The sequence below is a fragment of the Erpetoichthys calabaricus genome, chromosome 3 (genome assembly GCF_900747795.2).
Source record: "Erpetoichthys calabaricus chromosome 3, fErpCal1.3, whole genome shotgun sequence".
Lineage (NCBI taxonomy): Eukaryota > Metazoa > Chordata > Cladistia > Polypteriformes > Polypteridae > Erpetoichthys > Erpetoichthys calabaricus.
The window spans coordinates 11,690,951-11,716,585 of NC_041396.2; the positions used below are offsets into that span (position 1 = coordinate 11,690,951).

The window sequence follows — 25,635 nt, forward strand, 5'->3', positions numbered from 1 at the left end:
CAGTGAGTCCAAATAATAATCCATCCATTTTCCAACCCGCTGAATCTGAACACAGGGTCACTGGGGTCTGCTGGAGCCAATCCCAGCCAACACAGGGCACAAGGCAGAAACCACTCCCGGGCAGGGTGCCAACCCACCGCACCAAATAATAATGCAAAATTAAATAAAAAAAAACATTCTTCTTCTTCTTTCGGCTGCTCCTGTTAGGGGTTGACACAGCAGATCATCTTCTTCCATATCTTTCTCTCCTCTGCATCTTGCTCTGTTACACCCATCATCTGCATGTCCTCTCTCACCACATCCATAAACCTTCTCTTAGGTCTTCCTCTTCTCCTTTTGCCTGGCAGCTCTATCCTTAGCATCCTTCTCCCAATATACCCAGCATCTCTCCTCTGCACATGTCCAAACCAATGCAATCTCGCCTCTCTGACTTTGTCTCATACCCGTTCCAACTTGAGCTGCCCCTCTAATGTCCTCATTTCTAATCCTGTTCATCCTTGTCACACCCAATGCTACCTCCAACTCTGTCTCCTGATTTCTGGTCAGTGCCACCCTCTACAACCCATATAACATAGTTGGTCTCACTACCATCCTGTAGACCTTCCCTTTCACTCTTGCTGATACCCACCTGTCACAAATCACTCCTGACACTCTTCTCCACCCATTCCACCCTGCCTGCCCTCTCTTTTTCACTTCTCTTCCACAATCCCCATTACTCTGTACTGTTGATTCCAAGTATTTAAACTCATCCACCTTCGCCAACTCTACTCCCTGCATCCTCACCATTCCACTGACCTCCCTCTCATTCACACACATGTACTCTGTCTTGTTCCTACTGACCTCATTCCTCTCCTCTCTAGAGCATATCTTCACCTCTCCAGGGTCTCCTCAACCTGCTCCCTACTATCACTACAGATCACAATGTCATCAGCAAACATCACAGTCCACGGGGACTCCTGTCTAATCTCATCTGTCAACCTGTCCATCACCATTCCCACTATTCGTCACTAGAAGGACAAAATGCCCAAGGCTGTACAGTTCATACAATAATTAGCTGCATGTTAGAGGTTAGGTAGCTCTGTGCCCACACCAACACACACACACATGCACTGCTCACAAACCTGTGTCTCCCTTTTCTCCTTTCGGGCCAGGCGGCCCAGGTATTCCTTCTCTTCCATTCCTTCCTGGCGTATCCATACAGAAGGTCGCCTTTGTGGGCTCCTCGGCTAGACAAGACCAGATGGCTGTGATGAGAATGGCTGATGTCAGGATGAGGCTCTTCAGCTGTGTTTTTGGGGATCAGTACTGCAACAAAAAGAAAAGTGTGTTAGTCTTCTCCTGAAGTGGGGTGCAAGGCTTTTTTTATCTGAGTTACAGCAAGTGGTGAAGTATAAAAGAGACCAACCCAGTAACCCAAAGTCAGAATTCTTTACTTCTGCAGAAGGGAGGCTCCTACAACTCATAACTTCTTCAGAATTGCATATTGCAAATAAGAAAGGGGTCAGAGCCGATCCCTGATGTAATCCCACCTCCAACTTGAATGGATCCATCACTCATACCGCAGACCTCACCACTGTCACACTTCCCTCGTACATGTCCTGTAGAACCCTTACACACTTCTCTGCCACTCCCGAATTCCTCATACAATACCACAGGTCCTCTCGAGGTCCCCTATCATATGCTTTCTCCAGGTCCACAAAGACGCAATGCAACTCCTTCTGGCCTTCTCTAAACTTCTCCATCAACATCCTTAGATCAAACATTGCATCTCTGGTGCTCTTTCTTGGCATGAAACCATATTGCTGCTCACTAATCATCACCTCACTTCTTAACTGAGCTTCAACTACTCTTTCCCATAACTTCACGCTGTGGCTCATCCATTTTATCCCCCTGTAATTACTACTATCCCCCTTATTCTTAAATATCGACACCAGTACACTTCTTCTCCACTCCTCTGGCATCCTCTCATGTTCCAAGATTTCATTAAACAATCTGGTGACAAACTCCACTCCATCTCTCCAAAACATCTTCATGCTTCCACAGGTATGCCATCTGGACCAACGGCCTTCCCATTTTTCATCCTCTTCATAGCTGTCATTTATTTATACAGTATAGCACATTTTCATATAAATGATGGAGCTCAAAGTGCTTTACAAGATGAAGAAAGAAAAAATAAAAATAAGATTAGGCAATCCTAAATAACAAAGAATGAAGTAATTAGGATTAGAATTAGAATTAACAGTTGATAATAAAATGGTTGATTTCTAATACATTTATTTAGCTTTTTTATGAGTTTGGATACAGTTCATTATTTGTCGTATAGGCATAGACCAATACGGCAGCATCTTGGTAATAAATGGTCCATCAGTCAACGTGTTAAGGGCATGAAGGGCACTTTGCGAAGTCCTCTATCGGCAGTAAACTGGGCTCAAGTGAACGAGTGAAAATAAAAGCCAGTCCCAGTCCGAGAGCAGCCTGTCATTAGGGAGTGTACAAGAAGGACAGTGAGACAGGTAAGAGGTTACAGGTAACAGTTATATTGTCAGTTGTCACATTTCTTCCTAATTCCTATTAAAAAAAGAACCTAAGAGGTGAATTGGTATCGTTCAAGTCAGAAGCATCTCATGAGTGATCTGTTAACAAGATTAAAACACTATGGAAGGGTTTGATGGCATAAGACTTTGTATTTCAATGTGATTATCCCAAATCTTCCACCTTTGTTCAAGTCACACTTCCCAGGGTCTAGAAAATAAACCTCCCTGGGCCACTGGTGAAAGTTTATCCTAAAAACCTAAAATCAGGTCAGAAATGGATCAGGAGAGACTCAGGTGCGAAAAAATTGAAGTTGGATTGTGATCCTGTGGCTGTGAGTTAGAAAATGTGAACATTTGTCAGTAAACTGAACATGATGATGAAAGTCAGTATAAAACTCTTATCAAGATTTACTGGAAGTTGTGAACTTTAGAAGTAAAAGCAGTTTTTCAGTCTTCCTGTCAAGATCAGTTGAAGATCTGAAACTTTGCAACTAAGGAGGGGGTTGTGTCGAGATCAGGCTGAATGATTTGAACCTCTGCACGAAGCATTTTACAAGTTGAGATTTGCTCAAAGGTGCAAAGTGTTTTTTTTACTAAATAAATTATTATACTTTGTCATTGTTAATACCGTGTTTCCCCGAAAATAAGACCTACTCCGAGAATAAGCCTTAGCATGATTTTCAGGCTGCTCTGTAATATAAGCCCTACTCCAAAAATAAGCCCTAGTCAAGATTGTCAGCTGAAAATTAACGGGCCTAAGGCCGGGTTTATACTTCATGCGATGCGACGCATGTGTCCGAAACATCCATTAAATTCCAAAGACACCTTGCCACAATATCTCTGAAAAGAATGTTTAATGATTACATCCATCAATCCAAGGATGCGCCCATTCCAGCAGCATCAGCACAAGACAGAAACAAAATCTCTGGACGGGGCATCAGCTCATCACAAGATGAACACAAGCACACACACATACACTGGCATCATGTTATCATCACCAAATCCCCAAACCTTCATGTCATTGGATGGAAAACTGAGCACACTGTGGAAACCCACCTGGAAAAACATGCAAACTCCAGTCAGGGAACACCAGGAATGTGACTCCCTATGACACTGCAGCGCTACCACTGTGCCACCGTGCCACCCCATATGTGTAATTATTAGCAGTATATATTATTTAAACAAAGTTAATGATTTATCTGTAAAGTGTAACATGCATATTTTTAATGTATTTCATCAAGAAAGTGATATCAAGTATAAATCTAAGAATTCTAAATGTGCAGAGAGCTGGAATATCATAAATGTAAGGTTTCAGTGTGGTGATCACTGCTTGCCACTGCTGCCAGGTCAGGAGGAAGCCCTAGAAGCGCATGGTGATTTAACAGCTGGGTCAGTTTTAGGATGACGTTTATGACGGTCTGCTTTAATGACAAAGTAAACTACGAGGTTAAAGTGGACATTTCAAGTTTAAAACTGAAATTTCCACTTTAATCACAAAATAGACCTTTTTCATTGTGCCCTTATTTTCTTTTTCTCTGTGGCTCAAATACGCCGCCGTACATTCTGATGGTATTCAGAATTCATCAAACATCGATCCTGGAGGATCCTAAAAGCGTTGCAAGAAATTCAGGCTGAAATTGAGGGCTTGAATGTGGAGAGTTATGATGATATAACAGAAGAAGATGACATGACTATTTGGATAAATGTAGATTGTTGTACATGAATAAATAAAAGATATCCCCTGAAAATAAGCCATAGTGCATCTTTGGAGCAAAAATTAATATAAGACCCTGTTTTATTTGTGGAGAAACACGGTAGATTATTTAATCCATTTAATCCAAGTTTAACCCAAATGTAAATTTTTTAATCCATAGATTATTTAATCCATTTAATCCAAATGATGATTTTTAAAATAACATTGTGAACCTTATAAGGCATAAAAGTAGAATTAAAATTAAATATAAGTAAATATATTATTTGTGATATTAATATATACATAGGTGGTCAGAGTCACAAGGCATAAGGTAAAGGGTGCACACTCTCTGGAGGCATCAACCCCAAAATTAATAATAATAATAATAATTCATTACATTTATATAGCGCTTTTCTCAGTACTCAAAGCGCTATCCACACAGGGAGGAACCGGGAAGCGAACCCACAATCGTCCACAGTCTCCTTACTGCAAAGTAGAAGTGTCAAACCGTTATCAGGTCTTTGAAGGAGCTGGATGGTGTCTCTGATAATTCTGAGGTGGTAGGCAGGGATGAGGAGCCCCAACGGGCCACCCCAAAACCAGTTCCCAGAAGGAGAGAGTAGTGATAGTTGGGGACTCAATCATTAGGGGGATTGAAGCGCAGGTGTGCTCCAGAGACTGAGAGTCTTGCATGGTGTGTTGCCTTCTGGTTACACAGATGGGGGACCTCCCTGGAAGGGTGTATACGCTCTTGTTGGCCAGAGCGGGGATGGATCCAGTTGTCATAGTTCATGTTGGAACAAATGACATACATAAGGGGAGTCTGTCAGTTCTGTGATCCAAATTCAAATATTTAAGTGCCAGGCTGAGGAGCAGAACTGAAAAGCTAGTCTTCTCTGAAGTTATGCCTGTGCCACATGCAAGTCCAGGTAAGACTGAGGAGATTAGAAGGCTTAACACTTGGCTCAAATCTTGGTGCAGGGTAGAAGGGTATAGGTTTATGGGGCATTGGGACTCCTTTTGGAACAGATGGGACCTGTTCCTCCACAACGGGTTACATCTGAACCAGAGGGGCACCAATGTGTTCTGAAGGCACACAAGTAGGTTAATCAAGGATTGCTTAAACCACGGAATGGAAGGGGGGGGGGGGGGCAAGGAGTTTAACTCTTTTAGGGCAGATGTCGACTTCTGTCGACAGGAGGGGTTGAGGGCGACATCCAGAGATAGAGGGTGACAATCAGCTGTTAATGGCGACAAATCTCACTGTCACTTCACAGGCATTCCCTCTGTGCTTGGAGGAATGCTAGACTCGTTGACTCGGCAACTTATCCTTGCATGTGTGTGAGTTGCGAAATGTAAACAAATGTAAACAAAGGCAAGATGGCATCGACATGTCACAAGGGAGCGAAGCGAGTGCAGAAAAGAAAACACTCGGCAGACGATGTTTTGCGCATTATCGCTGAGTCGGACTCTGATTTTTCAGAATCTGATTTTATTGCCAGTGATCAGGAGATCGAGCAAGAGAGTGAGAAGCCAGCATCAGCTGATCAGACACCAGCCGATGCCGCGCCATCTGATCGGCTGCGAGCTGAGCGCATTCGTGCAGCCGATGCACCTACGGCAAGGTTCGCGTGGGAGGAATACCCAGACATTGATCCGTGGGAGCCGAACTGGCTACCGGACTTCACAAGATGGTATGGCTTGCTGTTGGACACGACAGATCACCAGCTGCTGAACTACTTCAGGCTGCTCTCTCCTGATGCTACTTTTCAGCTACTGTCAAACGAGACAAACAGGTAGGCAGAGAAATTTTTTGAATCACGGGCTGCGCTTGCATCGCATTCTCGTTTTTCAAAGTGGAAACCCACAACGAAAGACGAGATGAAGCGTGCTGTGGCATTACAGATAGAGATGGGACAGAACTGGTGATATAACTTCAGGGAGCATTGGTCCAAACGTGCTTTGTCCCCTGGTGGCTTTGGACAGGTTATGCAGCGTGATGATAGGTACGTGATGCTGCAAAGTTTTATTCACTTCTGTAATAAATAGAAGCAAATCCCATGGAGTGAGCCAGGCTATAACGCCATGCATAAAGTTCAGCCCCTGCTTGACATTGTGGAACCAACATAGAAACAATTTTATCAGCCTGGCTGTGACTTGTCTGTGCATTAATCTATGATAAAATAAAAGGGACGCTTTTTTTCTGCAAATATATGCCAGACAAGCCCAGAAAGTATGGCATAAAGGATTTTGTACTGGCAGAAGCAAACACTGGTTTCTTATCTGAAAGTAATCACATATACAGGAAAATTTTTCTTTCAAAGAGAGAACTGTCCCTTGACAAGTCAGGTTGTGCTGGAGCTGCTTTAGGGCTATGAACATTTGGGTCATGTTGTGTACATTTGGACAATTTTTATACATGCTCAGAATTGTTCATGGAGCTACAGAGCAGAGGAATTGGAGCTTGTGGCACAGTGAGGGTGAACAGGAGACACAGGCCTTCACAGGCTGAAGAGGAAAAGAGTTGACAATACGGTTTTCATGCAGGCAGAAAACTTGGTGGCAGTGGCATGGCACGATGGCAAACGGGTGACTTGTCTCTCTACAGTACACACTAACAATATATGTGAGAAAGTGCAACAACAGACAATTGAAAAGTAGGCACCAAAGCAACACACATTGTAAGCAGTGCAACGTGGCAATGACTGAAATTGGCTGCTTTGAGCGAGATCAGACTTTGCTGTGTAAAATGTATGTGATATGTATGTGAAATCATAGAGTATGCAGGCTCATACAACATGCAAGACAGTAACATTTGTCAAAAGGAAATATTTTTTGTTGATTTGATATGTTAAACAATTGCTTTGTGTTCTTTTTTAAAAAATGTTAGTTTTTGGAAAAATATTCAGCCCTGGGAGAAAAGAAACAAAAAAAAATTAGCCCTAAAAGAGCTACGACACAACAGGTTTAGAACTGTACATGGAGGAACAAACAACAGTAAAAATAAAAATACATAGTAATGTAAATTCTAACCCAATATTTAAATATAAAAGGGGTAACACATTAAGAATCGCTTGCCTTAATGCTAGAAGTATCAAAAATAAGGCGAGTTGGAGTTGTATGTAGCAGAATTATATATCACATTATAGCAATAATGGAAACCTGGCTAAATAACAAAGATGGGGATGAGGGTTACACATAGAGGGATACACATTTTTTAGGAAGGATAGACAGAACAGAAGATGAGGTGGGGTTGCTGTTTATGTCAAACTGAATTTAAACACAAGTCCTCTTCAGTTGAACGATGAACCCCATCTTAGTGAGGACATCTGGATTCATCTAGAAAGCATTAGGGAAAGAGGAATTATTTTAGGAGTGTGTTATAGACCATCCAATGCAGACAGTAATTTCAATACACATGTTTTCAGTAATATTAAAAAGGCAAGTTTACAGGGGGATATTATAGTCATAGGGGGCATTAACTACCCAAATATTAACTGGGATAAACTCACAAATAGCTGAGCATAAGAGCAGGACATTTTAGAAGTAATCAATGATTGCACAGCATGTTGAAGCACCAACACGGCGTGAAGCCTGTCTGGATTTAGTATTTTGTGATAATCAGGATAGAATTGAGGGGGTAGAGGTGATTGAACCACTAGGGTCAAGAGAACATAATATAATACACTTCTCAGTGTTTTGTAAGAGTGCAGATGCAAAGACCAAAAGTGTAAAGTTCAACTTTGGTAGGGCAAATTTTGAGCAGATGTGGTAAAGTCTAAAGAGGATAGACTGGGATAAGCTTTGAAATTGTTTTACATATAATGCAGGACAGGTACATACCTAAATTTGGAATTAGGAGGAAATTAAAAAAAAACTGCAGTGGGTTAAATAAATAGTTAAAAAGAGAAGCTGCACACACAAAAACAGACAAATAAGGCGTATAAGACTAATAAGTGCAATGTGAATCATAGGATGTATGAGAACATGAGGACAACCATTAGGAAGGATATTAGGGAGGCTAAAAGACAGTTGGAGAGGAATATAACAGATAAGGCGAAAAATGACCCAAAGAGATTTTTTTCAGTAGTTTAGTAAATAAAGAACAGTCAACGGGGAGGTGAAATGCAACAGGAATAGTAAATGAGAATTAAAAACTGCAGACAGTGAAATAGAAGATGCTCAAAACTTTGTTCTGCACCTTTCCCTTAACAGGCCCTGTTGGCCTGTGGATGATAAGGATCTGATGTTTTATGCTTTACTGCACTTCACTCCAGAAATTCTGTCAACTCAGCCAAAGTGAATTGGGGATGGTTATCAAAAATGATTTCCTCTGGCAAACCATAAGATGAAAAGAACAAAATGAAAGCATAATTTTCTCTACCTCAACCCATTTGGACTAAGCATCTACTAACTCTTAATACTGTGTGCGTCTTTCTCACAGAAATCCATAAGCAGCCATTGCCAAGGTTTTTCTGGCAGAATTCAGGTCTCCTAACGTGCTCTGCAAAAGGCAACTCGCTCCACCAATTTCTTTTTTATCCCAAGCCACCTATGTGGTGAAGTGTGTCTGGGGTCTGTGGAGGATCTGAGCAGGTGCAGATGTTTTCAAAGAACAGCTCTGCTCAGACCTGGTGAGTGAAATGGGGGAATTAGCTAATGGCTTATTTACGGGCATTGTCTGTCCTCACTGAGGCTCCACAGATCATTTAGCGCACCGACTCTCACAGGGTTGTAAAAAGATCTGATTAGGTCAGGAAGAGCAAAAAAGAAAAGAAGAAAAAAGAAATCGGGAAGGAAGAAATCTAGGGGACACAAAGAAAGCAGAGCAGAATCAGGGTGGTGCCTGTGTGGGTTTGACAGAGGTGAGCGGTCGGGGAAGCCCCACGGAGAAGCATCATCAGAGGCGTCCCAGGGATGGATCAATCCTGGCTGACTCTGAGGAGCAGGGGTGATCAGGTGCTCCAGGGGTCTAGCTGGACTTAAGAAAGGTGGCAGGGCAATGGAGCCAGGACTCTAAGTGTCCCTACTGGTACCAGCGAATGTGAATGGTTGAAGAAGAAGAAGATTTGAAGGAAAGAGGCCTGACTGACAAGGAGGTGCAGGACTGAGCTGTGTGGAGAAGGTTGATCAAGCACATCGACCCAACATAGAAGTGGGAAGAAGAAGAAGTTGGAATAAGCTTTCAATCATTATGCAAATGTCGTTGAATGTGTAAGGAACACCCAGAAAAGAAATTATTATGAAATGTCTTTAGGTAATGTGTCTAGTTTTACTGTTTTATTGTTCTGAAGCAGTACAAAAAGCTGGATTCTTTCCTACACTTTTACTGTTTTCAAACAAGTATCCAGAGCAGTGTTGTGCAAGTCCATACCTCACAAGAACTCACTCAAAGTTCAGTTCACACAGATTAAAATAAATAAATTCATGTTCATCGTTCACCATTTCAATTTTGAACTCATTCATGTTCAGTTCATTTTGTATTTTTAAGGAGTGAGAATAAATGAACCATGAGTTTCCATTTTTCAATTTTGCATGCCTTATATTAGGCTATTACAGTGTTCCTGAATAAAATACAATAATTATAAAGATTTTTTTACTTATACTATACACACTTTATTGAGTTATACCCAGCAACAAACACATATGATCATAATGTAATATCCTCCTGGTCAAAAAAGAAATTAAATAGAGATAAGTATACATATAAATTACCACTCGATTTCCAACCGTGTGACACAAAATGGTGACTGTGGAACCAGCAGGGATGTGTGGTCAGGTGAGGCTGTCATTATGAAAAGTAAAGCAAGTAATAATGATAACATAAAATAAATGTGTCCACTGGTCTGTAGGCCTATTATAATTTTTTTTTCTGTATGATTCCAGTAGTTTTGATAATTTTTATAGTCCAAATCACTGAATTGGCGCATTTCCTGTTCAAATACAGGGGAGAAACTCGAGGTGTGGCAGCGACGAGGCTCACCTCCCCTCGGACTGCGCTCTCCCTAACACATTGATGTGGTTGATGCCTGCAATTGGTGCGGGTCTGTCGCTGTCTCTCTGTATGTCACCAATATAAGGTTTGCTTTATTAAACACCCCGACTTTCCACAGTCTGGCTAATATCTTTAATGAATGTGTGTGATATATTTAATCTTGCTGATCGGAAATAAAACCGCAGTGAAAAGGCACAAAGTGAGTCCAACATTGCCGTGTCGCCCTGCATGTAAGCCCAACTGGTGCTTCTTGCTGCTTTAATTCTACGCTGAGGTGCCAATAAGTTAGTGATATCAGAAAGTCAAGTGCATTGCAGCTGTCCATTTATTTATATTTTTTGTTTCCGACTGACTGCCAAAATGGAAGATTAAGATTTTTAAAACTAAAGGAAAATAAGGGGGACTTACAAGTAAGTGACTGTGTTATCGTCTGTTTACCCCTTCCACTTGTCAAGTTTGTTATTGGATTGGTCTACTCCCGCACCCTAAATAATAACACACACATACATAGATACACACACACACACTCAGACCCTAACCACAACAGTGACCTACGAATGACACACACACAGCTGGCTAACTTTTAGCACTTTAAACCACACAAGTGCTATAAGAATAACACAACTTGTCACTCTCTCAGCACTTCAAGAGACTTATTTATTATCAGCACGAACAACATACAATGTTTTACATAGATCTCAGACCTAAATATTACTTTTGGTCTCCAAGAATACATTTAAACATAGCAAGGCTCAGCATCCTTGTCTATTGGCCATTTATCATCCAAGAATGCCTTACTTGATGTACTGTTACCTACTATTGGGTGGAGCTCACACCCTCAGCCTTGATAAACCTCGTAGCACGGAGCGTATGTCAAATCTCCAGCTGCACCAGATGCTCAAAGAAATCTACCTTATGATTTCAATCACTCTAGACATTAAGACAAAGCATAGAAAGATGAAAACAAGTTAATATTTATTAAAGAACAATAATAAGCAATAGAAAATAAGATCAATAGTAAAGTCTGGATAAAACAGCCTTACTGCTTACTGAAATGAATCAGTGATGTCAAGGATGAATGTCCCAGGGGGGCGTTTAATTTAGCAATCGATGTTCATGAAAATTCTGTTAACTGACAATCAGATGAAAACTGGTCACATGTGTCTTTGTTTTCTCTTTGTTTTCTTTTCTGACGTCTCTCTTCCATCGTCACTGTTTCTCTTCTGACGTTGCCTTCAAACAAGGCGTATTTATTATAAAATTTCATTCCGTGGTTTCACAACCCATGATTGTTGCATGCACCTGATAGGCTGGCTGTCAATATGATGGATGAATTTTGCTCAAATTCTTTAATCTATCTTTTCCCAGATAATAAAGTTTTTTTGATGTTGCCTAAAACATTGGCATGTCCTCCTTTCCCAGGCTCTAAACCAAATTGTTGTCCCAGATGTCCATCCATAAAGTAATCAATAGCCTGAGGTATCGGCTCAGTCTTCCCTTTCCCAGGCTTTAAAACCAATTTAGCACCATGCTGTGAACAACTGTTATAAAAGTGAGGTATAAGGGAAGAGGATATGCCTTTTATATTATAATGCCTATACAAGTGTCCTGCACCTGAATTCATCTTGTTGGGATTGAGCAAAATATAATAATAAAAAATATAGAGAATAATTTGTAGATTTTATACATCATAACTGTGATGGAGATTTCTGTGGAGAAGGATAGGTGCATGAACTTCATTTATAAATAAAGGTTAAGACTATAAACGGTTTTCAATTTTATAAAAAAATAGGACCAGTGTCATGTTTATTAAGAGGGGCAAAATGCTTAATTATTAACCATTTCAATTTTGTAAAGTGTTGTTATGTTCACATATGCTTACTTTGTGACGTTTGTCCTTCCTGAGCCACCTTAAAGTGGGCCGTTCCCAATGTAAGTAATGTATCTGCCACAAACACATACAGCGAAGTTCATCCCACCTGTTTAAGGGTATGGTAGCATAGCCGGTAAGTTTATATTTGTAAAATGTTACCGTTCTGTACTGCTACTTATAATTTAAAGCTGTTACCAAACTGCTTGTTATTTGTGTGCTGAATATGATGTTTCTTTACTTGTAGTTTCACACCAGCTCTTTGTTAATAAACTGGAGATTTGTACACCTCGTGTCAAGCCAGTCTCCAAGTCGTTATATTGATAAATGGAGGAGTTTAGCTGCCTGAATATCTATTACAATGTAATAGTGAGATCAGAATAGTCAGACTTAGAGAAAAACAATCCAATATTTAAAAACTACATTTTGACCATAAATAAAATATTATTTTGTTTTTCTTGTTATCCTTTTGTTGAGCAGTCTGTATTAAAATTGATTAAAGCATCAGAAATAAAAGCTTTAAAAAACGACTAAATATTTCAATTAAGGTCAAAATTGAGATCCGTTTTTTTTTGTACACCAGTCTATATTTTCATTTGTATTGAGTGAGTGTGAATTGTGGAATTGCAACAGCAAATTTAGATCAGGTGAAGGGTGAGGAGCAAATGCGCTCTCTCCGCTCTCTCTCTCTCGCCGCTATAAATGTAACGTTCTTTCTTATCCAAATATGCACCTTGTGTGTGTGTAAAGAATGCTGATGAGATTTGAAACATAACCCGTAGTCAATGTGCAGGCTGCCAATTGAATAGTGAATAAGCTGCTCTTTGGGTTTCATGTATTTGTAAATTTGACTCTGAAGGAGTCACCAGCCATGAACCTCACCGCACGTCTCTGTGAACCAGAGTGTAGGTGAACTAACCTATTATGCTGTCGGTAAAAATTTGCGTCACGTATTGCATGTCCAACGGGGAAAAATATAAAGTGGCCTCGCGAAGTGCAACGTTTTCCTAAAAGCAAAAACGGAGCTTCACCACGTGCTCGTGTCAGTGGGGGAACACCTTAAACACAAACAGGCGGACACAGACCAGGGGGGAATTTTTCGTACGTGGGTTACTCGCTTAGCCGGATATAATTGTTGACGATTTGGCCTGATCCTGGATCTGTCGGTTTTTTGAAACTCTTGCTGGAAGTGTTGTCATAGCAACACATCCAAATCCGCAAACCTGCTTGGAGCAGGTTTGTTCCGCGTAAACAAGGATTAGTTTACACACGTGATCAGTGACCGTGTGGAAGTCATCCAGTCAGGGCTTCGCCGTTCATGAATGAGCGACCAATTGATATTGGTGCGCAAATTATACGAAGAGAATTTCATATAAAGAGGGTTTTGCGCGATCGGCAAGATCCTTTATTGCCCCCAGAGGAAATTCTGTACGAAAGATACCACTTTAGCTGAGGGGGAATATTGTACCTCAAAGATTTATTAGTTCCGTATATTCGTAGTCAAACTCGGCGAAGTCGGGCTCTCACAACCACACAGACAGTAGGCATTGCTTTGAGGTTTCTTGCAAGCGGCACTTTTTTATATATTGTAGGCAATGCGGAACAGCTATCGAAAAGTGCAGTTTGCCAGGCAATTCGTAAAGTCTGTTTGGCTCTGAAACATTTCCTTCGGGTTTTCATTGTGTTTCCTGGACACCTGCGTGTGCAGACAATAAAAGAGGCGTTTCATGCCATTGCAGGTAGGTAACACACAGGCTAAAACACCCACAGTTCCATAAAGAATCTCAATCAGCCTAACATTCTCATTACCAGGATTTCCAAATGTGATTGGGGCACATGGAACTGATCAGAGTGGAGTTTGATCAAACATTATTTGGAAAATGTACCTCTCCTCCTGATGAATAATCAGACACATTTGACCTTCGTTAATATCTCGTTGGTCAGACACAGGTTCAAGGGATATGATATTCCCTGCAATTGACCCAACAAAAAAGAGGGCTGTATGGAACATACCTATGGCACCAATATATGCAATGACCATCCTTTACCTGAAATGAAGTGACCACTGCATCCTGCCACTGGTTCTGAGGAGGAGCTTCCCCCTGGAATGCCCTCAGAAACAGGGCGATGGGCATTTTGCTGGAGAGCCAACTCTTCTGCAGGGGTTAGGTCTGGACCGCGTGGACCTCCACCTGTTTTTTGCTTGTCTGCCTCCTTATTAGCTTTAAAATTAATGTTTTTTATATTATATATGATTCTTTATGTCAACAATTCTTTAAATAGTTATATACCAATATTTACCAGTTTGAAGTATATTCTTGTACTTCACTTTAACCTGTTCCCGTGTTCTCCTTGTGCTCACGTTTGATCTGGAATTATGACATATTAAATAATAATTAATCTGACACATAGAAAATGAAACGCTGCATTCACTAAGTACAATGTACACTACTTAGCGTTTAATTTTTTCGGCCACTTTTTGCCAGCCGTCTTTTCTGGTCAGGGCTGCTTTTGCAGTGTTACCGCTTGTGTATATTAAATCTTGAAATTCTTCGTGTCCTTCGAATAAAAGGTCTTGCGCCGCGTGTGTGAAAAAAAAATGCGCCCGTTCTTTCGTCATTTTGTTACAGCCTATCAAAGACTTGCTGATCATGTTTTCTAGACTCAATATATATGGGCTTTTCACTCAGCGCGGGCGCACGCATTCATCTCGTATGATTAGATCCAGCTCGACTAATCTAATACACGGCTGTGTTTGAAAAACCGACTTATCTGGATGAGTTTCACTGGCATTAACTCATTCAAGATGAGGCACCTGATCTCGGATGGTTTAAGCGACGTACGAAAAATACCCCCAAGGCCTATTTGATTTGACTTTATTTTTTTCTGAATACAAATAAATGGCAAAACATTCGTACGAAATAAATATTCATCAAAATCCACTATTTGTGCTTATCCAAATACCCTAATCAGATTTGGCTCCACTCCTACTTTACAGGGTAAGGCAAAACGCTTAATCTGGACCTAAACCAGATCCAGAATGTCACCTAAAACTGAACTCGCTCACGATCAAGTTCTTCACTTGCAAATACGTTACGTGAAGTTCATCATTCTTAGAAAAAAACAGCGTGTTCAATGAACATGCACTTCTGAACTAGTTCATGCACAACACTGATCCATAGCATGCATGTCCATTATTAAAGACCTGTGACCTTTGCATCATTCTGAAGAGCAGGGGGGTATTTATCGTACGTGGGTTACTCGTTTAGCTGGATGTAATTGTTGATGATTTGGCCTGATCCTGGATCTGTCGGTTTTTCAAAACTCTTGCTGGATGTGTTGTCATAGCAGCACATCCAAATCCTCAAACCTGCTCGGAGCAAGTTTGTTCTATATAAACAAGGATTAGCTCACACTCTTAATCAGTGTCCGTGCGTGGAATTCATTCAGTCATGACTTCGCCGTACATGAATGAGTGACCAATTGATATCGGTATGCAAATTATAAGAAGAGAATTTCATATAGAGAGGATTTTCCGCGATCGGCAAGATCCTTTATTGCTCCCGGAGGAAATTCTTTTCAAAAGATACCGCTTTAGCCGAGGGGGAATATTGTACCTCAAAGATTTATTAGCACCTTATATTCGAAGTCAAACTCCTTCGAGTAACTGAGTAACTAACTAACTAACTAACTAACACCCACACCCCCCACCCCAACACACACACACAGCTTGTGTGAAAAAAAATGCGCCCGTTCTTTCGTCATTTTGTTGCAGCTTATCAAAGACTTGCTGATCATGTTTTCTAGACTCGATATACATTGGCTTTTCACTCAGTGCGGGGGCGCGCATTCATCTCGGATGATGAGATCCAGCTCGACTAATCTACTACACGGCTGCGTTTGAAAAACCGACTTATCCTGGATGAGTTTTACCGGCTTTAACTCATCCAAGATCAGGCATCTGATCTCGGATGATTTAAGCGACGTACGGAAAATCCCCCCCAGATCTTACTCTGTCTAAATAAATACAGTTGGTAAAGAAAGCACACTGTATATCCAAATTATAACACCAGTACTTGTAAGATTCAAACACTCCTTGACAGAAATGCAATTCTGAAAAAAAGAAAGTGAAAAATATAGAAAGTGGATTGTGGTGTAATTTGAAAGTTGAAATACCCCATCATTCAGTAGACAATAGTCTGTCAGTCAAATTGAACACAATTAAATCAGAACAATCCAGAAAGCCATGGTGAGGGGTTGTGGGAAAGTTTTGCTGTGATAGTGTAATTTGGGTATCTTTGAGGGAGGAAAGAAAAACATTGTAAAGTCATTTCTGGGTACGCAAGTCAGCATTTTGATGGTAAAACAATTCTATACTTTAATTATAGCATCAAGGAATTTAATGAATTAATGTATTTTTTTTATTTTATTGTGCAGGGAACAGTGTGGTTTTCGTCCTGGTCGCGGAACAGTGGACCAGCTCTACACCCTTAGCAGGGTCCTGGAGGGTGCATGGGAGTTTGCCCAACCAGTCTACATGTGTTTTGTGGACTTGGAAAAGGCATTCGACCATGTCCCTCGGGGAATCCTGTGGGGGGTACTCCAAGAGTATGGGGTACCGGCCCCCCTGATAAGGGCTGTTCGGTCCCTGTACGATCGGTGCCAGAGCTTGGTCCGCATTGCCGTCAGTAAGTCGAACCCGTTTCCAGTGAGAGTTGGACTCCGCCAGGGCTGCCCTTTGTCACCGATTCTGTTCATAACTTTTATGGACAGAATTTCTAGGCGCAGCCAGGGCGTTGAGGGGGTCCGGTTTGGTGGGCTCAGGATTGGGTCACTGCTTTTTGCAGATGATGTTGTCCTGTTTGCTTCATCAGGCCGTGATCTTCAGCTCTCTCTGGATCGGTTCGCAGCCGAGTGTGAAGCACCTGGGATGAGAATCAGCACCTCCAAATCCGAGACCATGGTCCTCAGCCGGAAAAGGATGGAGTGCCCTCTCAGGGTTGGTAGCGAGATCCTCCCTCAAGTGGAGGAGTTCAAGTATCTTGGGGTCTTGTTCACGAGTCAGGGAAGAATGGAGCATGAGATCGACAGGCGGATCAGTGCGGCATCTGCAGTAATGCGGGCTCTGCATTGGTCTGTCGTGGTGAAAAAGGAGCTGAGCCGCAAGGCGAAGCTCTCAATTTACCGGTCGATCTATGTTCCTACCCTCACCTATGGTCATGAACTATGGGTAGTGACCGAAAGAACGAGATCGTGAATACAATGAAATGAGTTTCCTCCGCAGGGTGTCTGGGCTCTCCCTTAAAGATAGGGTGAGAAGCTCAGTCATCCAGGAGGGGCTCAGAGTAGAGCCGCTGCTCCTCCGCATCGAGAGGAGTCAGATGAGGTGGCTCGGGCATCTGATCAAGGTGCCTCCTGGACGCCTCCTTGGTGAGGTGTTCCGGGCACGTCTAACCGGGAGGAGGCCCCGGGGAAGACCCAGGACACGTTGGAGGGACTATGTCTCTCGACTGGCCTGGGAACGCCTTGGGATTCTCCCGGAAGAGCTAGAAGAAGTGGCCGGGGAGAGGGAAGTCTGGGCATCTCTGCTCAAGCGACCCGACCTCGGATAAGCGGGAGACAATGGATGGATGGATGGATGGATGGATGGATGGATGGATGGATTATTGTGCAGGTCCAAATTGAAGGGGCTGAGTTTAAAGGGTTAACAGAAGGATTAACCAATTAGAGTTCCAAGGAATTCAATTATAAGTAATGGCAAGCAAATAGTTTCATTAAATTGACACTAAAATGTACTGTTCGAGTGATTTCACAAAATCTAGAAGCTTTCACAGATAAACACCAGACCTACTGTAAAACATGGAGGAGGCTCTTGGTTATGTTTTGTGGCACTGGGCGCCTTGAGTCTGTGCAGGGAACAATGAAAGGCTAATGTGACGGGTGTCCATGGTCGTTGTCTGGCCGGGACGCCAGCGGGATGGAAAGACTGGAGGAGAGAGAGCATCTGCAAGGCGTTACCTAACCTGGGATACTGGAAGGCCGCTCTCCTGGGCAGCTTTATCACCACGGGCTCCTCCTGAGTGAGGCTTTTGATGCAGCCCTGTTGGTTCCCATTGGAGGCCACCAGGGGGAGTTGTAGAGTCTGGCAAGGGATTTCCCTCACACCTGGCCAGTTTCCAGCCAGTCTCCCAATTAGACCTCAGTCCTTGCTGATAATCAAACTTGGTGTTTAACTTTATGGCTTGTTAGCACTTTCATTTTTTAAAGACAAATTTAATTACATTGTAAATCAGAGGTCCTCAATCACGGTCCTGGAGGACCGCAGTGGCTGCAGGTTTTCTTTCCAACTGGTTTCCTAATTAGAACTCAGTCCTTGCTGATAATGAAACTTAGTATTTAACTGTGTGCCTTGTTAGTGCTTTCATTCATCCAAGAGAAATTGTAATTGCGCTGTAGAGTGTTCTTTACCTGAGAGCATTATCCATGTGTTTTGTGGACCAGAACAGAATTGAAATTAAAGCTCCTTCCAATTCCTCTCTCATTTATTTCTAAACATTTTTTTAAACACGGACACTTTTAATGGTGCATATGCACAAGTTTGAAAGGGAGCAGATTGACTGGAGAGCTGCTGGTTTATTGGTTATCTGCATTTTATTATTAATTAATGTCTGATTGACAAAACAGGCATCAATTAAAATTTTAAATACAGCTGCTTAAACTAAAATAGGCAATTAAGGGTTCTGAATTGGAACAGGCCAGATAATTACAATTTAGCCCAAAAATGTATTGGTTTAGTAGTAAATAAAAGGGCTCTAATTAAAAACATCCAGCCGATTGCGGCCCTGCACACTGTAATTGAGGACCTCTGATCTGCCATGTAATTAAATTTGTGTTTGATGAATGAAAGTGCTAACACGCCATACTGTATATTTAAATACCACGGTTCATTATTAGCAAGGACTGAGGTCTAATTGGGAAACTGGCTGGAAAGAAAACCTGCAGCCACTGCAGCCCTCCAGGACCGTGATTGAGGACCCCTGGTTTAAAGTACGCCTGCCACTGCTAATGAGGTGAGAGTCGGGAGGAAGAAGATGCTGCTTACTGGACAGGGAGTGGAGGCAGAATGAAAAGAAGACGAAGAAGAAGAAGACAACCTTGTGGTGTTGGGTGTTGTGTAAGCGAACTGTGCTGTAAGATTGGTAACGGAGTGACCAGTTCCCTAGGAGAAGATTAGTAAAACGAGTGTTGTGTGGTAAAAGCCTGTGTCTCTGCCTGCCTGTGTCGGGTAAGGGAGGCTCTGCGTGCCCCTGGTTCCACAGTGGCATTACAATATCAAGACATCCTGTAGCAAAACGTCCTGCCCGGTGTCAGAAAGCTCTGCCTCTTTCGAAATTAAACCATGCCCCAGATGGAGAAGGTTGAAGGTTTCTACAAAAGATGATGAAGTTGGAGTGATTTATAGAATGTAAGTTGGAAATATTGTCAAACATGGGCGCCTGTGGATCAGCTTCCAGGCTCAGATATGGCATGCAGTAACCCACGGGGACAGGAGGGGGCAGCAAATCTAACTTCTCTTTTCTCTTCCCTAACTCGGAGAAACTGCCTAAGGACAGCAACATCAACCACGCCCCTACTCAGATAAGCCACGCCCCTTACAGTATGGATGGTATAAATCTGAGGGCTCATGGAGGATGGTGTCTCAGTTAATGGAACTTCATCCCGCATGCATAAGCTTCCCAAAGCAGACCCACTCAAAGAAGCTGATTGTTTAGAAAAGTCATTGAGGCTAAAAATGTAGTTACTATGCCCATTTTCAGCTGTGCCACCACACACTCCATTTTGTTCTATTTTTTGGATGATTGCACTAAACAGAATGGCCCAGTTGGCATCCCAAATTTTCTTTGGTTCTCCTGGGGCCTCATGTATAACGCCGTGCGTAGAACTCACACTATAACATGGCGTAAGCTGGTCACCTTGTCTTTACCTCTGTCATTCTCCATCTGGCCATGAAGCGAAGACAATGATGAAGACAACTCTAACTCGGCAACCATATTGAGACAGGCATGTGGCCAGTTTCATTGCTACACTCAAAGGCTATGTCGTAGAAAAGCAAGCTAAACTGGAGATAAGCCGAGAGCCACCTATGGATGCAAGGCTGCACTTCTGCTTGGGCTGTAAGGGTTTGGGTTGCCAATATTCACAAAGTATTCTGCATCCTTGATATTACTAAATTAAATGTAAAGTATTACACATAGGAAGTAAAAATGTTAGGTTTGAATTCATAATGGGCGATCAGAAAATCGAGAGTCCACCTCATAAGAAGGATTTAGGGGTCATAGTGGACTCTAAGCTATTGACGTTCCAACAGTGTTCAGAAGCCATTAAGAAGGCTAACAGAATGTTAGGTTATATAGCGCCTTGATGTGTGGAGCACAAGTCACAGGAGGTTCTGCTCAAGCTTTATAACACACTGGTGAGGCCTCATCTGGAGTATTGGGTGCAGTTTTGGTCTCCAGGCCACAAAAAGGACAAAGCAGCACTAGAAAAGGTCCAGAGAAGAGCGACCAGGCTGATTCAGGGGCTACAGGGATTTTATTATAAGGAAAGATTAAAAGAGTTGAGCCTTTACAGTTTAAGCAAAAGAACATTAAGAGGAGACCTGAGTGAAGTGCTTAAAATTATGAAGGGAATTAGTCCAGTGGATCAAGACTGTGACTTTAAAATGAGTCAATCAAGAACATGGGGACACAGTTGGAAAATTGTTAAGGGTGAATGTCACACAAACATTAGGAAGTTTTTCTTCACACAGAGAACCAGAGACACTTAGAATAAGTGACCAAGTAGTGTGGTGGACAGGATGACTTTAGGGACCTCCGAAACTCAACTTGATGTTATTTCAGATTAGGTACGTGGACATGTCTGGAAAGTTTTGTTGGGCTGAATGGCCTGTTGTCGTCTCAATTGTTCTAATGTTCATGTTGCTCATGATGGGAGCAAACTGATCACTTTTCTAGCAACTGAGGACATTGTATGTAAAAACCTCGAAGAGAAAACTGGAATACATGGAATAAGTTACCCAAAAGTGTGGTAGACAGTAGAAATTTGAGGATCATCTAAACTCAACTTGATTTTATTTTCGAAGAATTAAGGACTGAATGGCCTGTTCTCATCCAGATTGTTTTAATGTCCTATTGTAGCTAAAGAACTAATGTTGACTTGAAAAATACTGACTGTAACCTTTAATGTTTCCAAGTCTAATGATATTACTAGAAAATCTCACTTCCTAAGGTTCCTGAGAGTATTAAAGTCAGTTTTTATTTCGACACTACCAGATACGTTGAAGGTTAAGAATAGAAATTGCTGAACCAGCAAACACCTTTCAGGAAACTGCTGAAGAGGAAGTACTGGTTTTTTAGGGGGTTGGGAGGATGAAATGCTTTCTAAAATCCTGCCTACTTCACGTCAGTTTAGTTAGCAACAAAATATTTTAGTCAGTACTAACCAATCCTATTGCCCAAACACCTAGTAACTCCTTATTTAGCTATCTTGGTTTGTTGTACCATAGGCATGTAACATCTTCTGTATCATCACCCAGCATTCTGAAAAAGTGACGAGTTGTAGGAGCCTCCTTTCAGCAGAAGTAAAGAATTCTGACTTTGGATTACTGGGTTGGTCTCTCTTATACTTAACCATTGCTGTAACTCAGATAAAAAAAAGCCTTGCACCCCACTTCAGGAGAAGTCTAACACACTTTTCATTTTGTTCCAGTACTCATCTCCAAAAATGCAGCTGCACAGCCTTGTCCTGACATCTGCCATTCTCATCACGGCCATCTGGTCTTGTCTAGCCGAGGAGCCCACCAAGACGACCTTCTGTATAGATACGCCAGGAAGGAATGGACGAGAAGGAAGACCTGGGCCCCCTGGCCCGAAAGGAGACAAGGGAGACACAGGTTTGTGAGCAGTGCATGTGTGTGTGTGTGTGTTGGTGTGGGCACAGAGCTACCTAACCTCTAACCTGTAGCTAATTACTGTATGAACTGTACAGCCTTGGGCATTTTGTCCTTCTACTGACAAATAGTGGGAATGGTGATAGACAGGTTGACAGATGAGATTAGACAGGAGTCCCCGTGGATTATGATGTTTGCTGATGACATTGTGATCTGTAGCAATAGTAGGGAGCAGGTTGAGGAGACCCTGGAGAGGTGGAGATATGCTCTGGAGAGGAGAGGAATGAAGGTCAGTAGAAACAAGACAGAATACATGTGTGTGAATGAGAGGGAGGTCAGTGGAATAGTGAGGATGCAGGGAGTAGAGTTGGCGAAGGTGGATGAGTTTAAATACTTGGGATCAACAGTACAGAGTAACGGGGATTTTGGAAGAGAAGTAAAAAAGAGAGTGCAGTCAGGGTGGAATGGGTGGAGAAGAGTGTCAGGAGTGATTTGTGACAGATGGGTATCAGCAAGAGTGAAAGGGAAGATCTACAGGACGGTAGTGAGACCAGCTATGTTTTATGGGTTGGAGACGATGGCACTGACCAAAAAGCAGCAGACAGAGCTGGAGGTGGCAGAGTTAAAGATGTCAAGATTGGCATTGGGTGTGACAAGGATGAAAAGGAATAGAAATGAGGACATTAGAGGGTCATCTCAGGTTGGACGGTTGGGAGACAAATTCAGAGAGGCGAGATTGCATTGGTTTGGAGATGTGCAGAAGAGAGATGAGGGGTATATTGGGAGAAGGGCACTAAAGATAGAGCTGCAGAGGACAGAAAGATATGCAAGAAGATGATCTGTTGTGGCAATCCCTAATGAGAGCAGCCAAATGAAGAAGACGAAATGACGAACAGTGGGCTCTGTCGGGCTGACCCTCAATGATAATAGTGTCCAAGAGACTCAAATTCTTCAAATAAAGGGCTAAGAAGGGTATGGAGTAGGGAAGGCTTCATCATCTGGACTACCTGGACAATTACAGGTGGGACAGACTTTTTGTGGACATTAAACTGTTGGACCGCCAAGTGAGCAAGACAGAGAGAGACAGAGACATAGCATGAGTGTATCTTTAGTGTTCCTCTGCAATCTCACGATCCAAACCTAACTGCTTAACCAAATTGAGGAAGAGGGGAACTTGAAGCAATGATCAGAGGAGAGATGTGAAAAATATCATAAAATAAGTAATATTGAACAACACATAATGAATTTACACTTGTGAGAAAGTAAGTACACCCCATGGAAATTGATGGCTTTTTCAACATATTTGAGCAGACAAAGAGTAGATCTTCTATGCAAGCAGTGCCTACAGATAAAAATGATATACTTGAATAAAAACACAAGGAAAATTGGCCAATCCAAACATTTTCGCAACAAAATGTCAATAGATGTAATGGTCTGGAGAGAAAAGGTAAGTCCACCTCAGAAACTGGTATTGTCTCTTTACTTCTAATAGGCGTTTTCCGTAACTATCCATCTGTCTCTGACATTAACCCGGTGATATTTTTGAGAACTCATCCATTCGAAATTCATTTGCAAGATGCTTGTGGGTTTTCTTGCACGTCTTGCTTCTTTCAAATCCCCCTCAACGTTTCAATGGGATTGCTTTGACTGGGCCACTCCATAACCTTCCATTTGTTGTTCTTGAACAATTCTTTCTTGGATTTGCTATTGTGTTTTGGATCTTCATCATGCTGAAAGGTTCAACTTCAACTGTTTTGGACAGATGGCCTCACATTCTCCTCAAGCACAGTTTAATATGATGAAGAATTCATTGTTGAGTTGTTCACTGCAGGCTTCCAAAGCCCTGAGGTAGAAAAGTAATCCCAACCAGGGGCCTCATGTATAAATGGTGCATACGCATGTTTCCTTGCACACTTTGAGATGTATAAAAACTACACTTGGTGTAAAGCCACGCACATTACACAGTAGCCCCCTACCTTGCGTACGCACGTTTCTACTCAGTTTTGCAAACTGACGGCACCCATCATCAAAGCAGTGCTAATGTTTCTGTGTCACTTACCTTTCTTTTTCATATTTGCATCAATGAAGCGGGATTTATCAAATACACCAAAACTAATTGTCATATCGTTCACGAATTTGATTCACTTGATCGTAATCATTCTGTAACAATATAATATTGCATGGAATGGCTGAACTATTCCAACTACCATGGCTAATTTAGCATTGTTAGAAGACATTGCAAATGGAAGAATCAGAAGAGAGTGCGTATTTATAGATGATGATGATAATGGCTGGCTTCTCAGTCGATTTCAGTTTCTGCACAGCTCTCCTCTTGGGGCTGTGTGCTGAACTGGTGCCAGTTTTTCAAAGGCAGACTTTGAAGAATTCTGCTCTACCAGCTCCTTTGCAAATTCTTTTCACTCACGGTTTAACCACAGGAGCTTTTCAACATAAACTTGCTGACCGATCAGATATTTCAAAAAACATCATTGAGTCGCTCCATGCCAACGGTATAAGATGGTATTATCTGCTTATCATCCAGATAGGCAAGATTTCCTTACACTATGGTTGTACTGTGAAACATGAAAGCGTAATTCGCAGCAACGTCCGGTTTTCCAAATTTAATTGGAACGGTCAACTGCACCCACATTGCTATTGCAATGGTGCTGGACCAGTTACATCGGCCAGGGATGAATCACCAAAAAAAAAATGAGATGGCATTACATCATCTATACTGTAGCTGGGGAACCTATTGTGATGGATGGCTGGGGATCATGCCCTACCGGGAGACCTTCAGGTGCAGGGGACAAGGAGAAGGGCAATTTATTCTCGGGACTTGAGAGGGCAGTCCCCCTGGGTTGCATCTGGGCCACGGGCTTGGGGCTCTGTAGCTGAAACCTGTTGGGGTCCATGGCCACCGCCAGGGGGCGCCTGGATACGTCCGGAAACAAGATCTGTGGCACTTCCTCCACACCCGGAAGCGCTGCTTGAAAAGGAGTTGGATTCACGGGCAGCACTTCCGCCACAATGCTGCCAGAGGCTAATCGGAAAGCCGGGTGCACTAGGTGAGGCTGTAGGCACATATTTCACATTCATTGGGATTTGTAAAGGGGAAGTGCATGGAATTTGGCATACTCACAGTTTAATGCATCTGGATTTTTTTGTACGTATGCACATTTTTGTTTTTTTCCGTACACCATGTTTTAGTGTGAATTCAATGCACTGTGTTATACATAGTGCCCCAGGACATTTCCACCACCCTACTTCACAGCTGCTATGAGGTTCTTCATCTAAAATGCTGTCTTTGGTTTGTGCCAAACATGTCTACCATTACAGTGGTCAAACAACTCAAAAGTCTTTGATTCATCTGTCCAGAGCTCATTGCTCCAGATGGCCTGGTCTCTGCCTAGACGTTCAATGGACAAACTGTAGTCTTGTTCTAATGGTCTTTTTGAGAACAAGTCTTTTTCCTGATGCACCTTGCATGCATGAAGGTCAGATTTGTGCAATATCTTTCTGATTGGAGATGTCTGCTCTTTGATATCAGATATTGCAAGAGACACCTGTAGATCCTACAGTGAAATTGTGGGGATC

General features: G+C 42.1%; 2 protein-coding genes and 1 long non-coding RNA gene across 4 annotated transcripts in view; 1 reads left to right on the forward strand and 2 right to left on the reverse strand.

Moving 5' to 3' along the window:
* LOC127527047 (uncharacterized) overlaps positions 1 to 1,299 on the reverse strand; it is a 31,237-nt gene extending 29,938 nt beyond the window's left edge. The window contains exon 1 of the long non-coding RNA XR_007934411.1: positions 1,122 to 1,299. This is a non-coding gene — a long non-coding RNA (uncharacterized LOC127527047). The remainder of the gene's footprint in view (positions 1 to 1,121) is intronic.
* The window catches only part of LOC114647755 (mannose-binding protein A-like), a 473,727-nt gene that overhangs the window by 72,793 nt on the left and 375,299 nt on the right, over positions 1 to 25,635 (reverse strand). The gene's annotated exons all lie outside the window — the stretch shown is intronic.
* Positions 21,603 to 25,635, forward strand: part of LOC114647747 (pulmonary surfactant-associated protein D-like) — a 120,157-nt gene continuing 116,124 nt past the window's right edge. Inside the window, exons 1-2 of the mRNA XM_051924506.1 lie at positions 21,603 to 21,760; positions 21,861 to 22,044. Of these exons, the coding sequence (XP_051780466.1) occupies positions 21,876 to 22,044 (169 nt within the window). The 5' untranslated portion in view covers positions 21,603 to 21,760; positions 21,861 to 21,875. The remainder of the gene's footprint in view (positions 21,761 to 21,860; positions 22,045 to 25,635) is intronic.